The sequence below is a fragment of the Coccinella septempunctata genome, chromosome 3, assembly GCF_907165205.1.
Source record: "Coccinella septempunctata chromosome 3, icCocSept1.1, whole genome shotgun sequence".
Taxonomy (NCBI): domain Eukaryota; kingdom Metazoa; phylum Arthropoda; class Insecta; order Coleoptera; family Coccinellidae; genus Coccinella; species Coccinella septempunctata.
Genome location: NC_058191.1, coordinates 10,128,488 through 10,144,885, shown reverse-complemented (window position 1 = coordinate 10,144,885; position 16,398 = coordinate 10,128,488). Strand labels below are relative to the sequence as shown.

The 16,398-nt window shown below is 39.0% G+C and overlaps 1 protein-coding gene across 3 annotated transcripts in view; it reads left to right on the top strand.

Annotated features, from left to right (window-relative positions):
• The window catches only part of LOC123309302, a 32,967-nt gene that overhangs the window by 10,465 nt on the left and 6,104 nt on the right, over positions 1 to 16,398 (top strand). For all 3 annotated transcript variants that reach the window (XM_044892349.1, XM_044892352.1, XM_044892350.1), the window contains exons 3-9: positions 418 to 612; positions 666 to 796; positions 4,466 to 4,619; positions 4,998 to 5,177; positions 5,650 to 5,786; positions 5,848 to 5,987; positions 16,246 to 16,395. In XM_044892349.1, the coding sequence (XP_044748284.1) occupies positions 418 to 612; positions 666 to 796; positions 4,466 to 4,619; positions 4,998 to 5,177; positions 5,650 to 5,786; positions 5,848 to 5,987; positions 16,246 to 16,395 (1,087 nt within the window). The remainder of the gene's footprint in view (positions 1 to 417; positions 613 to 665; positions 797 to 4,465; positions 4,620 to 4,997; positions 5,178 to 5,649; positions 5,787 to 5,847; positions 5,988 to 16,245; positions 16,396 to 16,398) is intronic.

Genomic DNA, 16,398 nt, shown 5'->3' with positions numbered 1-16,398 from the left:
GGAGTATTTCTGTTGAGAAAACGGTGCGCATACAACGCAACAGCATCAACAACATTTCTCCTGTCATCGCCCTAAATAAAAATCGTTTCAATTTTTTCCGCATCGGACAAAGTATTCTATCTTTTAATGAAATGGAATTAATTTCACCATCCACAAGAACTAATATACCAGATACGTCTAGAGTCTAGACACTTTCAACGGCGATCGAAAATAATTCATGCAATGCTTAAACTGTTTACACAATTTTTTTATTGCTTTCTTTGATTTGCTTATCATTCATGACCACAATCTGAAATATTTCTGATCATAGAATAGACGAGTAGATTTTTCTTCGGTGGTGCTCTGATACGGGAGATTATATTCGACAGAAATTCTTGAGAGCTTAAATTTCTAATAGCTCTGTCACTCCTCGCACAGATGTTCTGGAATCTTTGGCAAGAACGCATAAGATTTCTCAGTCCCGACATTGACAACGGCTCCTCAAAGTCCCAGACCTCAGTCGCATCATCTTCTACCACCAGCACCCTGTATCTGGTAGACAGCAGAGAGATAGTTAAGGCGAACGGCCTGAAGCAAGTGTGGTGCAAATTCGGAACTGGTAATAGCCAATCGGTAACCATCTGAACCGAATCATCGCAATCATCATTGCTCCCGTTCATTTACAGAATCTGCCTCAAAAATGGTCGGACCGGTTTCTATATATGGGAAAACATTTTGAGGATCGATCTCTGGCCTATGTTCCTCGCGTTAAAAAGCCAACGCTCAGGGAGTTTGTCCACCAAGCGAAACTGACAAGGTGAGTATTACTTTATTAGCTAGAAGATCTATGCGCATATTAAATGGCCGCTTCCGATTTGAAGAATAGCCAAAATTTTGCGCAACTATTGAGGTTGTTTTTAAAGGTGAGCCTTCTTTTCAACGAAAGGTAGAATTGGTCATAATAACGAAAATTAAGAACAATGGGACACTGTGAATAAATGTATCTTCTGTACACAGACATAGAGACATGGACTGTGCCTTTCCTTTCTATCTATGCATGAATAAGGCCAACAAAAAGTGACAGAGAGAAACTGAACATCAGGCATGATAGTTGTCTTTTTCTAGAATTTTGATTGGTCTGCATTCACCTCTATGTGAACACAAAAGAGACAGGTAATGGTCCGACGATCATTTCCCCCTTTCTATAAAATAGCCAATTTCATACTGGCATTGCTCAGTCCACGTCTCTATGTCTATGCTTCTGTATCGCATCGGAAAGACAGGAGATATGACATTCAGGCTCTGTGGATTGGAAAAAGAAACAGCTGAACCAAAGACCAAAGAGTATCAGCAAGAGGATTAACTCATTTTTTGCGATTATATTTCAACGCCTTTGAGTGATTCCTGGCTAGTTGTAAGGAATGGAAACAAAGGCTAATATTCGTTATGTTTTGTGTTGGCAATTCGCAATTTGGTTGGTCGCAGATTTCTCGTTTGACTGAAGTGAATTCTGAACACAGTATTTCTGGCGCGTAGCATCTGCCCACTTCAAGGTTCAAATTCAACCTCCTGTTGATAATCTTCGACTGAACAATGCAAGTGTCCAGAACTGGAAGGCTTACGAAGCATACACATGGGGAAACCATTCCTCGCTAGGCGATATCCAAGGCTCCAAATTCCGATTTCTCAATAACACTGCTAGTCACCACAGGACTGTAATTGGAAGAACAATTGAAATTTCAAATTAAAATAAAACCCTGTAGGTGTCTCTAGTTAGCATTTGCAGACCCATGTTTTTTTTCTTAAAATTGTACAGTGCATCCCATTTTGGGTGAGACAGCCAGGTTTCTCGCTTGTCATTTAAGATAGAGCCTTGCGGTTTTCACGTTCCTGCCCTACTTTTTTGTGAGACTCAAGTTATTCTAATCAGATTTTGCATAACTGTTTCCGTTTATGAGATACAGGGCGATTTTGGAAATTGACACTTTTCGGACCCCTCCTTCATCTCCGAAGTTATTAGAAACAATGTTAAACTAAAAACTGCGTCTGATACAAAACTCTGCGTAAAATCCAGTGGTGTACTCAATTTTTTTTTTCGGGATATGGTTTTGAAGATACTACACAAACCTATATTTTTTTCAATGGAACACTCTGTATTTCATTACTTCGTTGAATTCCTTATTTTTTTCCCTTCGAAAAGATGTATAACATTATATAGGTGATATAATGATTATTTTTTGTTAGTGAGCCTAACTTTCCCAAGTTTCAATAAGAGGATTATTACTTTTGATTATTAAAAGTAGTAATTCATGGATTCTTGTTGTTATTATTGCTACTATGCGTTTGGAAGCTTTGTTCAATCAAGTAGGCATAGGAGAGAAAAAAGCAAATCTGTTCTAGCAGTCCCGAAGAACTTCGTGCATCAACAGAGAAATTACAAAACCGCCCTTTTATAATATTGAATAAACTCAGGCGTATTGAAAAGGTTTGTCAATTATGTATTAGGGAAAATGGACAGCAATTTGAATAGTTTAATCAGTAAAATATTATGCAATGTTGAAAATTATCAATGATAAATATTTTATTAGTATTTCTTCTGTATCTAATTTGTATTATGAATTTTTGTATTATTTATGTGCTGCTATTAGGTAGGTACCTACGTTTTGTTTTTCGTCTTAGTGATGAATGTATAATCTTTGTTTGCCCTCCAATTGATTCTTCTTTTATATGGGCGATCCATGGCCCACTAACCAAAAATCATCATTATGTGATGTTTTAGTTTTTTAGCATTTCTGAGCATCCTACTCATATGATATTATGAAGCATTTTAAAGGAAAAAAAAATTGACGAATTCAACGAAGTAATAAAGTACAGGGTATCCCATTGAAAAAAATATAGGTTTGTGTCGTATCTTCAAAACCATACCCCGAAAAAAAAATGAGTACGCCACTGGATTCTACCCAGAATTTTGTATTAGACGTAGTTTTCAGCTCAGCATTACCTATTTCTCATAACTACGGAGATAAAAGGAGGGATCCGAAAAGTATCAATTTCCAACATCGCCCTGTATCTCATAAACGGAAACTATTATGAAAAATCTGATTAAGATAACTTGAGTTTCACAAAAAAGTAGGACAGGAACGTGAAAACTGCAATCTATTTCGAATAACAAGCGAGAAACCTGGCTGTCTTACCCAAAATGGGATGCACTGTACAAGGAATCTCTCCTTTTCATTTCATTATAATATGGTTTCTTCTTAGTTTTTCAAATGAAAAATTCAAGAAATCTAATTCGTTATGGGCTCTGGGGGGGGGGGGGTAATTACCCCCTCTACCCCCCCGTAGGACCGCCCTTGGCTCATATGAATTCACACCGATGACGACTATAATTCGTCACTGAGCTGTATTTTCGAGAAGGTACAAGAAACACTTTATCTCGTGATGACTAAATCAACCATACATGTATTTTCATTTCGAATATTGCCCCGTGTGAGGAAATGAAAATGAAGATGAAAACTTGAGATGTCTGTATTTTTTTCATTATCTGGTAAATCGGCCAATTTTTCATGACAGAAAAGCATTGAGATACCTCATCAATAAAATTCGTCTAAATTATTCACAGAACTTTTGTAGAATGGGGAATTCTCCTTAATTTGGGTTATCACTGTATATGCAAGTTTAAACTGAATAATTATGAGTTTCATTCATGAGTTTTTCAAATGCACCGCGGAAACTATTCAAAATCATTCTTCAAATATGGGGTTTTAAAATTTAAATCGCTTGGTTCCGAGTTTACGATTTGGCAACAGCGTCTACCAGACAATGAAAAGAACAATGTCAGATCAGCTTGTTTATAATATAACAGCTGTTGATGTACTGGTGCCTACTTACTAGCGAGCTTCAACTGCAACCGGCCATAAAAATCCCATAAAATTTTACGACCTTCCTCGTTCGTCGCAGACTTCATACACAGCCATCTTTGTCTATCTCATCAAGATAATGTATTTGTTGTCCTTTATTATCAAGTCATATTGCAGTCGATGTTGCCAACTTGTGCAATCGACATAAAACGCTTTAAATTTTAAATACCCATTTTTATTTTTCATTTAACATATTTTTTTTTTGGGAAACGTTTGAAATGGTTATTTCAAAATGTGACGTTTCAAAGATATTTCATAAAAAATACATCATTTTCGTACTACCACAGTCTTCTTCTTGTTCAAATGATCCGAAACAAGATATGATCAAACAGATCATATAGATGACTCTGGAATTACAAATATTCTCATTTGAGAGACAGAATTATTCTCAGGAAGTTGAATATTGAAAAGAAGAGCTCAATTCGATAAGGTTGCTACTCTACTCATAATTATACACGAAATAATTCTGGGTTCACTAGACAGTGAACTAAACATAATAAATTACTGCCTTTATTCACTAAAACCTAAAATAAGAAATTAATCTCTCTGATTGGAAATGATTTCAGGAATAAAACATCTCCATGCAACAGCGACATTGTCCCAAATTCTTCCATCTCCCAGATAAGTCATTCAATTAACAGATTCGGAAATGGAATAAAGGATAACTGCAGTAATACCCTGATAATGCCTATTGGTTTCGATGAGAACCAATTCACGAAGGTGGGTGAACACGCATATAGTAGTAGTACCATCACTAGCAGGCCAGGAGGTCAAAAACATTACTCTTCGCTATCGGTGCTAGCTTCACTTCTGCCAATTTTGTTAAACTGACGACTGACGTAGATTTGTTAACAAGCTTTCTTTTATTTCCGATATGGCTTCCGGGTCGAGAGTGTTTTTGTTGGGCACGCTCTGGTTATTCATCTTTCGCTTGGCATTTTTCGGGGCCCTCCAAATCCTTCGACATTCCACTCTCATCTCACCCACTAGGTGCTTACGGAATTAGTATAAACCGATAAGAAATTTATTTCATCTGAATCCACTTGAACCGTAATGATATGTTGAGTGTAAGAAAATAACAGTTTTTTTTCGATACAGCGGACTTTTTCATTTCAAGAGTTGATAGTTATGGCGGAAAGATGTATTGAACAATGGGAATCGTATCCATCAATGCCGAAGATAGTCCATAAAAGAAGGTATGGATTGTGTCCTCATCCTCATTTTCTTCATGGCTTAGGACCTTGGAAAGTACCACCAGGCTGTAAATATTCGGTTCAGGTAATCAAAAGAAAAAATGTGTTTTTCATCGATGTAATTTTGGAAAGATGTACAGTGAAGATGAAGAGGACAAAAATTGAAAACCGGCTAGACTTCACCGTCATTTGATTGTTGTTTACACATTGTATTCACTTCAATTTTGATCCTCCGAGAATTGAAAAATGATTCATATAGATCAGGAAAAGGGTGGTGAAAAAATTTAACCTTGGGACACTATTTATTTTTATTCTTGAATATATAGGTATTTTCTACCAAAACCCAGTGCATGTGCATAAGCAATTCTCGAGGAGTATGAGGAAAAAGATTTTCAGTAGCAGTAGCTCATACATACGTCCTAGTTCGATGTACTTAAATGAATATAGTCAAAAAAATTATACAAGTTTTCTCTTATGATGTTTTTTGTTTTCGAAATAATACTGCTCCAATTTGTAGATTTTATTGAACTATTGAAACATATTTTCTTATCAATTAGGTCAAACGGGCCGTGTCCACAGTGACGATAAAGAGGCAGCCTACAGAAACAGAGCTGAGACTTCCGATTTCAAGAAGGCAGCTATTGACAACCATTTCATACGACGACTTCAATACCGATCGTTTGATAGACAGATGGTTCGTTCTGTTGAATTCTTTCTCTTTTCACGAGTAGTTCATACAATAGTTGTATTTGCAGGGGGACTAACAGTTTGCCAGTAATATTATTCTGGACACCTTGTTACTGGTACAGACCGAGAACCGCGAAAAACTCATATGATGAGTTACAGGATCATCTATCCAGCATAAAAGAATGGCGCGAAAGTAAACATAGTAGAAGTGAGTATACATTATCTAAACACTCTACAGGGTGTGAATGAACAGATTTGAAAAGTTGAAGGGGTGATTCCTTGACAAAATATGATACATGATTTTTTAGCAGCCCCTGCTAATATACACTTTCCTAAATATGACACACAATTTATGGGAACGAAAAGGCAATAAAAAAAATCGGTGGTATTCCCTTATAATTGCAAGGGTAGAAGGAGCCACCCCTAAAATTCTAAATTCATATTACACCATTGAAGAATTCATTTTTGATAGCTTAATTCAATTTGTAAGTTTTTTGGGAAGAACAGATGATTCATCACAGGTACCTACGTAGCGTGACTTGTGAAGGCTAGAATTATCTAAGCACTCAATAACTTAAATGTATCCAGTAGGCGAATATCATGATGACATTATAGGGGAAAACCACCAAAAAAAATTTTTATTGCCTTCTCTCTCCCATAGAATGTCTGCTCAATTTCATTTCTGGTTTCTAAGAAAAAATAAAAATTGCTGTTCAGGTGCCATTTTCACAAAGTTGTATCGGCTAAAAAAAATTCTCCACGCTATTTTTCGACAAAGAATCACCACCGCTTTTTGCCACCCATAATTCAGCCTCTATCCAACTCCCTCAGTTCTAGAAATCTGTTAATCTTTTCGCTCTAGGAGGTTTTCGCATAAAATATTTAATTAATAATAATAATTTTTATTATTACCTGAATACCTACAAAACGGAAGTTCATTGGAATATCTGCATCTAGTTTTTCACTGTGCAGCGCTAACGACAGCGAAAACCATGGGGGCAAAAATTCGCCGAACGAACAACGATGGTCCAAAATTACACAAATTACACGCGCCAGCATGGCAGAAACGTCTTCAACACAAAACAGAAAGGCTAAGAAGAGACATTGGACGACTGACGGAGTACTTGAACGGGAACGAGGAAGAAAGGTTGTGAAAGCTGCCAAAGAGATCATAGATAGAAACAGGACACACACAGAACGAGAGACGGAGAATGCTACAGCTCACCATTGCCTCGACACTCTGAAGCAAAAATTAAGTCTGCATGCAGAACGCCTGGGGAGATATAAAAGCAATTATAGCCGGAAAAGAGACAGTAATTCATTCGAAAAGTCGGAAGAATCTTTCTACCGGTCACTCACATCGTCGGATGGAGAAAATGGAAAGTTACCACCAAAGGAAGCCATTGAACAATTCTGGACCGAACAATTATCAACGAAACCTCAGTTCAATGGAGATACCGGATGGATTGAAGAAGAAAAATCTGAAGCTATAAAATATGAGCCGATGCAGCATCGCAAGATCACAATTGAAGAAGTAAAATCAGCTATCAGAGGACTACACAACTGGAAAGCACCTGGGCCTGATGGATTACAGAACTTCTGGATCAAGAAACTTTGGATCATGCATGACAAATTGACCTCCGCAATAAATGATGTCATTGAAAATCCTGAAAGAATGCCAGTATTCCTTACACATGGCACAACATACTTGTTACCTAAAGACAAAAGGAATACAGAAGACCCATCCAAGTACCGACCAATCACATGTCTTCCAACGATGTACAAATTAATCACATCGTGCATTTCAAACCGAATTCACAACCATTGCGAAAGGAATAACATCATCGCCATGCAACAGAAAGGATGCACCAAAGACAGCCGAGGGTGCAAAGAACAACTAATAATAGATTCAGTTATCTGCAATCAAGCGTTCTCCAAGCGAAGGAATCTTTACGCTGCGTACATAGACTACAAAAAAGCATTCGATTCTATACCTCACGAATGGCTCTTGACGATCTTGAAGATTTACAAGGTGGATCCCAATATTGTTAAGTTCCTGAAAAACGCCATGTCAACCTGGCGTACTAGTCTTCAAATGAAAGCAGCGGATTGCTCCATTACAACAGGACCTATTCCAATAAGACGCGGAATTTTCCAAGGAGACTCGCTGAGCCCTCTGTGGTTCTGCATGGCCCTGAATCCCTTGTCTCATAGATTGAATTCTACGGACTACGGATTTTCCATCAAGATCGGCAGTAGAACTATGATGAAACTGAATCATCTCCTTTACATGGACGACTTGAAACTCTTCGCATCTACCAAAAAACAAATGCAATTGATGCTGAAAATGGTGGAAGGATTCTCGGAAGACATCAAAATGAAGTTTGGACTAGAAAAATGTCGACTGCTGAACATAACGAGAGGAAAAATAGAAGATGGTACGTTCAAACTCAGGGAAGGTGCAGAAATTGAAGCATTAAAGGAAGGAGACACATACAAGTATCTAGGCATAAAACAGGCAAGAAAAATCAATCAGATGAAGAAAGAATTAACGGAGGAGTTCACCCGAAGATTGAGGAGGATAATGAGAACTGGTATTAACAGCAAGAATCTGATAAAAGCGATTAACACCTACGCTTGCTCGGCGCTGAGCTATTCATTTGGTGTTATCTCTTGGACGACCACCGATTTAGCAGCTTTACAGAGAAAAATAAGGACGATGCTGACTAAACACAATAAACATCACCCCAAAAGCTCAATAGAACGGACAGAGCTGCCACGACATCTTGGAGGTAGAGGAATTGTTGATTTGTCCAACCGTATGTCCCAGGAAATGGAAGGACTTCGAAAATATTTCTTGAGCAAGGCAGCTTCGTCAGAACTCCATCGGGTAGTTTGTGTTGCTGATAGTTCTACACCATTAAAGCTACAACAGGATCACTTGGAAACCGTCGAACACTCTGCAGAAAATAAAATGCAGAAACTGATTGGTAAATCTTTGCATGGGAGGCACCAGAACGAGGTCAACCATGATTACGTCGACATATCTGCGTCGAACTACTGGTTGACTTCCGGAAGGTTGTTTCCTGAGACAGAGGGCTTCATGCTCGCCATCCAGGATCAGGTGATTCCAACAAGAAATTACATGAAGTACATCGCCAAGGATGCCTCAGTGGCGGACGATAGCTGTCGTTATGGCTGTGCGACACATGAAACTATCCAGCACATCACCGGGGGATGTCAGAAGTTCGCGGGCACGGAGTACAAAAATAGACATGATGCTGTTGCCAAGATTCTTCATCAAGAATTGGCACTAAAACACCAACTTCTAACTTCTAAAAAGGTTCCTTATTACAATTACCATCCGAATGCTGTGCTGGAAAACGAACATCACAAGCTCTACTGGGATCGCACGGTTCTCACAGACCGGAAAATAGCCCACAATAGACCAGACCTCATATTGCTCAATAAGGATGAGGACAGAGCACTATTCATCGACGTGGCAATTCCAAATAATAACAATCTTCTAGATAGGCACACTGAAAAAATGTCAAAATACAGAGATCTCGAGGAACAGACCAGAAGACAGTGGAAGCTGAAAGATATCAAGACCATCCCTATTGTCATTTCATCTACAGGCCTGATACCGAAGAAACTACTAGAGAACTTGAGGAAACTTCAGTTGGACGAAAATATCTATAGAGTCATGCAGAAGGTGGTACTGCTCGGAACGGCGAGAACTGTACGCAAGTACATGGGGAATGCAGAGGAACACCGTCTGCTCCGACAGGAAGTGCGGGTGGAGCAGGAATCCAACCTACAGCAGGGAGGCGAGGAGCGACCCGGACCCGACCACCACCACGAGCCCGAAAACCTGGAAAGGGCTCCAACAGCGCTTAATCCTTTTGATATCTGAGATATCTGAGATATCTGGGATAAGTGAATTTTCCTCTGGAGAGGAGTGTGAAAGCCGCAAGGCTAAAGTCATAATAATAATGATAAAAAATGCAACTGATGCTGAAAATGGTTGAAGGATTCTCGGAAGACATCAAAATGAAGTTTGGACTAGAAAAATGTCGACTGCTGAACATAACGAGAGGGAAAATAGAAGATGGTACGTTCAAACTCAAGGAAGGTGCAGAAATTGAAGCATTAAAGGAAGGAGACACATACAAGTATCTGGTTATAAGACAGGCAAGAAAAATCAATCAGAGCCAGATGAAGAAAGAACTAACGGAGGAGTTCACCCGAAGATTGAGAAGGATAATGAGAACTGGCCTTAACAGCAAGAATCTGATAAAAGCTATTTATACCTACGCTTGCTCGGCGCTGAGTTACTCATTCGGTATCGTTTCTTGGACCACCACCGATTTAGCAGCCTTACAGACAAAAATAAGGACGATGCTGACTAAACACAATAAACATCACCCCAAAAGCTCAATAGAGCGTACAGAACTGCCACGACATCTTGGGGGTAGAGGAATTGTTGATTTGTCCAACCGTATGATCCAGGAAATTTAAGGACTTCGTAAATATTTTCTGAGCAAGGCTGCTTCATCAGAATTCCATCAAGAAGTTTGTGTTGCTGATAGCTATATACAGCAGGACCACTTGGAAACCGTTTGAACACTCTGCAGAAAGTAAAATGCGGAAACTGATTGGCAAACCTTTGCATGGAAGGCACCAGAACGAGGTCAACCATGATTACGTCGACATATCTGCGTCGAACTACTGGTTGACTTCCGGAAGGTTGTTTCCTGAGACAGAGGGCTTCATGCTCGCCATCCAGGATCAGGTGATTCCAACAAGGAACTACATGAAATATATCGCCAAGGATGCCTCAGCGGCGAATGATAGCCGTCGTTATGGCTGTGCGACACATGAAACTATCCAGCACATCACCGGGGGATGTCAAAAGTTCGCGGGCACGGAGTACAAAAATAGACATGATGCCGTTGCCAAGATTCTTCACCAAGAATTGGCACTAAAACACCAACTTCTAAGTTCAAGAAAGGTTCCATACTACAATTACCATTCGGATGCTGCACTATTCATCGATGTGGCGATTCCAAATAATAACAATCTTCTATACTTCATTCAAATTTATTTTAGCAGTCGGTTGGCCATGAAATAATTTTCTCAAGTTTTTGTAACTAGAACGAAGTTAGGTTGGCACTCATGAAAAGTCGTTAATGTCATAACGCCGTTGCCACAACTAATATCAATTTTTATTACGAAAATGCCGAAAGTGATTGAAAAAAGAGACAGGGTTTCAGGAAGTGCTATTCAGAATTCAGGTCCGCTCATTCAAATAGTTATACCCTGATATGTATTCTAAAATCCACAATACGTCAGACGGTAGCGAACATATTCAATGTAAGAGAATTTATATAATGTTTCATCTGAATCTAAACGACATATATTTCAGCTGGATATTTCCACAATCAGGAAGATTGTGAATGAAGAGGATGACAAAAAATTTCATTCTATTGGGAGACCCAAAAAAGTGGTGGCATTTGAGAATTTTATGTTTGAGTGAATTAATGCGAAAAGTTTACTTCAGGATTTTCGATAAATGTCATCGGAGAATAAGTTCCCTAAAATGGATTTTTCTATTTTTCATTTAACTTGTCCGATACAATGTAAATGTCTAAAGGTACTAATAAATACCTATAATTATTATTATTACATCAATGTATTAAGATGAATAGCCACAAATACGCGCAAAATGCCCTGTTACATGTTTATCCATGTGAAATTTTTGTTCAAAGGTGAAGTTCATCTTAACTTGAAACTTCCTTCAATTCCTTTTACTTATATTGATGCAAGATGATTTTTATTGAAGAATTTAACATTCTTGTAATTATCTGTTAATTCTTTCGGGAGATACCCATTCTCCACCACTGCATCATATGCATTTCATCTTCGAGTTAATATTTTTGAAATCTACAAATGATGTAAGCCAAAGAAGATAACGAACATTAACTCTCCTCAAGCTAGTGCATATTATGATATTATACTGATCTCTTGTATTTTCCATGCAAATAACTGGATTTGGTACGACTTCAATAAGTTTGTATAAACTTCAATTATGTTCGTCACATATTTTCCGAAGAGATTCGACATTGTAATAAAATACGTAATAACAGAAACTTTTACGTAGAACGGGCAACATAGCGTTGATTTAAAACCCAAAAATGTTTTGACAAGCTTCATAACCCCACATTTTTGTACTATACAGAGTGAAATGTGTCAAATTTCCATGGCCAACCGACTGCTAAAATAAAAGTGAATGAAGTATAGATAGGCACACTGAAAAAATTTCAAAGTACAGAGATCTCGAGGAACAAACTAGGAGACAGTGGAAGCTGAAAGATATCAAAACCATCCCTATTGTCATATCATCTACAGGCCTAATACCGAAGAAACTACTAGAGAACTTGAGGAAACTTCAGTTGGACGAAAATATCTATAGAGTCATGCAGAAGGCGGTACTGCTGGGAACGGCGAGAACTATACTGTAGTACATGGGAAATTCAGAGGAACACCGTCTGCCCCGACAGGAAATGCAGGTGGAGCAGGAATCCAACCGGCGGCAGGGAGCCGAGGAGCGACCCGGACTCGACCACCACCACGAGCCCGAAAATCTGGAAAGGGCTCCAACAGAGCTTAATCCTTTTGATATCTGGGATAAGTGAATTTTCCTCTGGAGAGAAGTGTGGCAAGGCTAAAGTCATAATAACTGAACTTTATTGCTTACAAGCAAAGGGCAATCGACCTTAATAATTAATTTTACCTAGGTACTATATAGTACCTGAAGAGCATAAAGAACTGGTTAACAAAAAACAACGTAGTGATATGGCACAAAAACTGATCGTTTACCTTACTTACTAACTGCTGGTTGTGCTATTTCAATATTTTATAATTGACTGCTAAAAGATCTTGCTCTCAACAACCTTGTTGGCAGGATCTCTGTCTTTCTCAATTCCAGAGAGATTTCGTTAGTTAGCTGCCTTTCTGGACATTGGAGGAGTCTGACGCTGCCCTCACTGAGTCCTTAGTGACCTTCAGGAAACACTAACTGTAATTCAAGGTTGGTGCGAGGGTGAGCAGTTGTAAAACCTTGATTGTGCCCTTCACTAGGAAAAGAAAATTTCAAATTGTTCCTCCTATTTTCTATGGCAAGTCTATTCCACTTGTGGAGAAATAAGCTAAATATCTGGGTATTACCCTGGATAAGGAGCTTCACTAAAACTCAAATCATCCACAAAGCCAGACACTTCCTGTCAAAGGATTTGTGGAAAAACTTGGGGAATATATCCAAAGCAGCTTCGCACAAGGAACTCTCTTTATAAGGACCTTGTTGGTTTACTGATGGCTCTGTATCCGGAGTCTGAACGAGTCTGAATCTGGACAGGTTAGCGACAGCATTTCAGGTGGAAATTTTCGCCATAAACCTATATTCGTCAACCATGGGATGGTCCGGTAGGTCAATAAAAATCCTATCGGATAGTCAAGCTGCCAACAAATCCCTCGCGGCTGAAAATGCAATTCGGCACGGGTACTCGAACGCAAATCTAACCTTAAGGCCAGGCGCAAATAGAAACGCAGGTTAGTGAGGTGACGCAGCTTTTTCCTGCGATGCACGTACTATCTGACAAGTGACTGTCACACTTTATTTGCGCGGTCTTGGTCTTTTCTATGTTTTACAAAAACTCATGCTGCGTCACCTCACTAACCTGCGTTTCTATTTGCGCCTGGCCTAAATTGGGAATTCATAACAGACTGCAACTGATTTGGGTATCTGGGACACTCAGGTTTCAGAGGCAACGAGTTATCGAATGCTCTAGCCAGTGGAGGTGCAATCTCAGCTTTTATTGACTGCGCCGAAACTTAAAAAATCGTATGTGTACACCGGGCCTTAAGATTCTGGATTCGGTAATGCGTCATATCCATGCAGTGTCTGCAGAATGTAGAGGCGTTACAGGGCACCTCAAAGAATTTTTACAATTTTAATGTCCTCGTTCTGCTCTCGTTTTGCACGGTTTTGATCACTACTCAGTTTATTTTGCACACCTATGAACATTGGGACATAGACAATTCGAAGTGCCCTGCTGGTGTAATATTACATTAGCAGGGCACCTCAACGGATCTTTCCAATATTGGTTTCGTTCGAAAGCCAAAGGGGCACTATTTACCATCTATAACTCGGTAACGGTAAGAAGAAATAATTGCAAATTTGAAAAAAGCAAAATGAGAGCAAAACGCAGATATCCCATAGGCTAGGGTGAAAAAAACATTTTTTTCCAAAATTTCGTAAAGTATAAATGTGCAAAACGAACGGACTAATGAGCGAAACGAAGCAAAACGAGAGCTTTCGAATGAAACCAATATTGAAATTGTTAGTTGAGGTGCCCTGCTAGTGTAATATTACACCATCGGGGCACTTTGAATTGTCTATAACTCAATGTACAGGTGGGCAAAATTGGTGATACCTGCAGTGGTACCACGATCGATCGACAACTTATTGATGTCGAATTGATGAGGCGTTTTCGGCAATCTAATTACACCCGACAGTTTTCGTGTTAACAAGATGTTCATAAAGAGAATACTGATCATCTTCGGTACAAATTTTCAACTATTCGACTCAAAGATAAGGCAGGAAAAAAGGGGAAAAACGGGATTATTGTCGAGTCGTGCGCTTGTTGTGAGCTTGTGGTACGGGGGCTGAATTACAACTTTTTCAACCCAACGAGATAGACTGCATGGCACATACGGTCGTCTTTTTTCGAGAAACTAATAATGCCATCAACTGCACTACTCTATCTTCTTTTGTTTTCGAGTTATAGGTCAAAATTAAAATTTCAACTTTGGTCATTATTTCCGTTTCTGTTTAAGCTAGGATATTGAAATGAAAACATTATACACACACTTTTTTGATAGCATAGTGGCGTACTATGATTTTTTCCAACAGGTATATTTGCTGAGCTATAACATAAATATGTATTTTTTCTTATGAAAACAGTAGTTTAAAATGGCTTAGAAAGACTGAGGGCGACGTATAATATATTTCTGAAACTGGAAAAAAATGGCGATTCTTTCTAAGTCATTTTGAACTACTGCTTTCATACGAAAAAACACAACTTTATGTTATAGCTCAGCCAATAAATCTGTAGGAAAAAATCATAGTACGCCACTGGATTGCTATCAAAAAAGTGTCTGTATTGTATCTTCATTTCAACATCCTAGCACAAACGGAAACGGATATAATGACCAAAATTCAAATCGCCCAAATTTAAATTTTGGCCTATAATTCAAAATCAAAAGAAGATGGAGGAATGCAGTTGATGGCATTATTAGTTTCTCGAAAAAAGACGACATGAATATTACATTCATTTTTCTCGTTGGGTTCAAAAGTTGTAGTTCAGGTATAACCAATTTTGCCCACCCTGTACATAGGTAAGCAAAATAAGCTGAGTGGAGAGCAAAACGAGGGCATTGAAATTGTAAAAAAATTTTGAGGTGCCCTGCTAGTGTAACGTCGCTGCAGAATGTGACAGCTGCGGCTGTCTCATCGACTGCTCATACGCAACTACCAAGCGAAAGTCATACTCTGTAGTAATGCAGCACTGCTATGAGAATGTGACTGCAGCTAAAATCGGATGTGTACACCGGGCCTAAGTAGGAGCGCCCACCAAAGTAGCGTAGCACTGACGTGGCACATACATGACCATGCATAGTTTTCAGATCTGAACTGAGAACGACATATATTTTACGCAACTGACACTTCACTCAGATGTGGGATATCTGAAAATTATGAATCGCCTTTGTCATGTATGTGCCATGTCAGTGCTACGCTACTTTGGTGGGCGCTCCCACTAAAACCGGAACGACCAGATACAATAACTCCATTATCTCTGGGAACACTGGACACTGGTAGTACTGTTCGGGAATATCGGAACTACCCCTTAATATTAGGCTTGTTCGTAGAGTAGTTTGCAACGGTTGTGAACTGTACAGAGCAAGCGCAAATGGATTTTTTCTACCCTAAAATGGAATTGTGCTTGCTCTGTACAGTTCACAACCGTTGCAAACCACTCTACGAACAAGCCTTTTATAACGGAGTTGTCATTCTGTACCTAATGCCATGCGCAAATAGAAACACAGGTTGTTGAGGTAACGCAGCGTGAGTTTTTGTAAAAAATAGAAAAGACCAAGACTGCGCAAATAAAGCGTGACAGTAACTTGTCAGGGAAAAGCTGCGTCACCTCACCAACCTGCGTTTCTATTAACGCCTGGCCTTAGTGTTGAGTCCGAACACTCTGTATCTCAGAAATTGAGCAGTTATGAACCTGTGTTTATTTTCTTTGGGAAATCCAACGATTATCACCCCTTAATATTAATTAGTCGGTTAAGTTCAACCAATAAGTATGGCAAACAAAAAGCTAGCATTTTGCGATTTCCAGGGAAGGCATTGAAGAAGTTCTTCCGCAAGAAAAAGATAAAAGTAGAAAGCGAAACAAACTCTGACATGGATATAGATTCCCTTAACACTGGCAGAATAAGAGAAAAGGAATTCCGCTCCAAAAACAAATATAGCTTGATCAAGAAGATAGGTA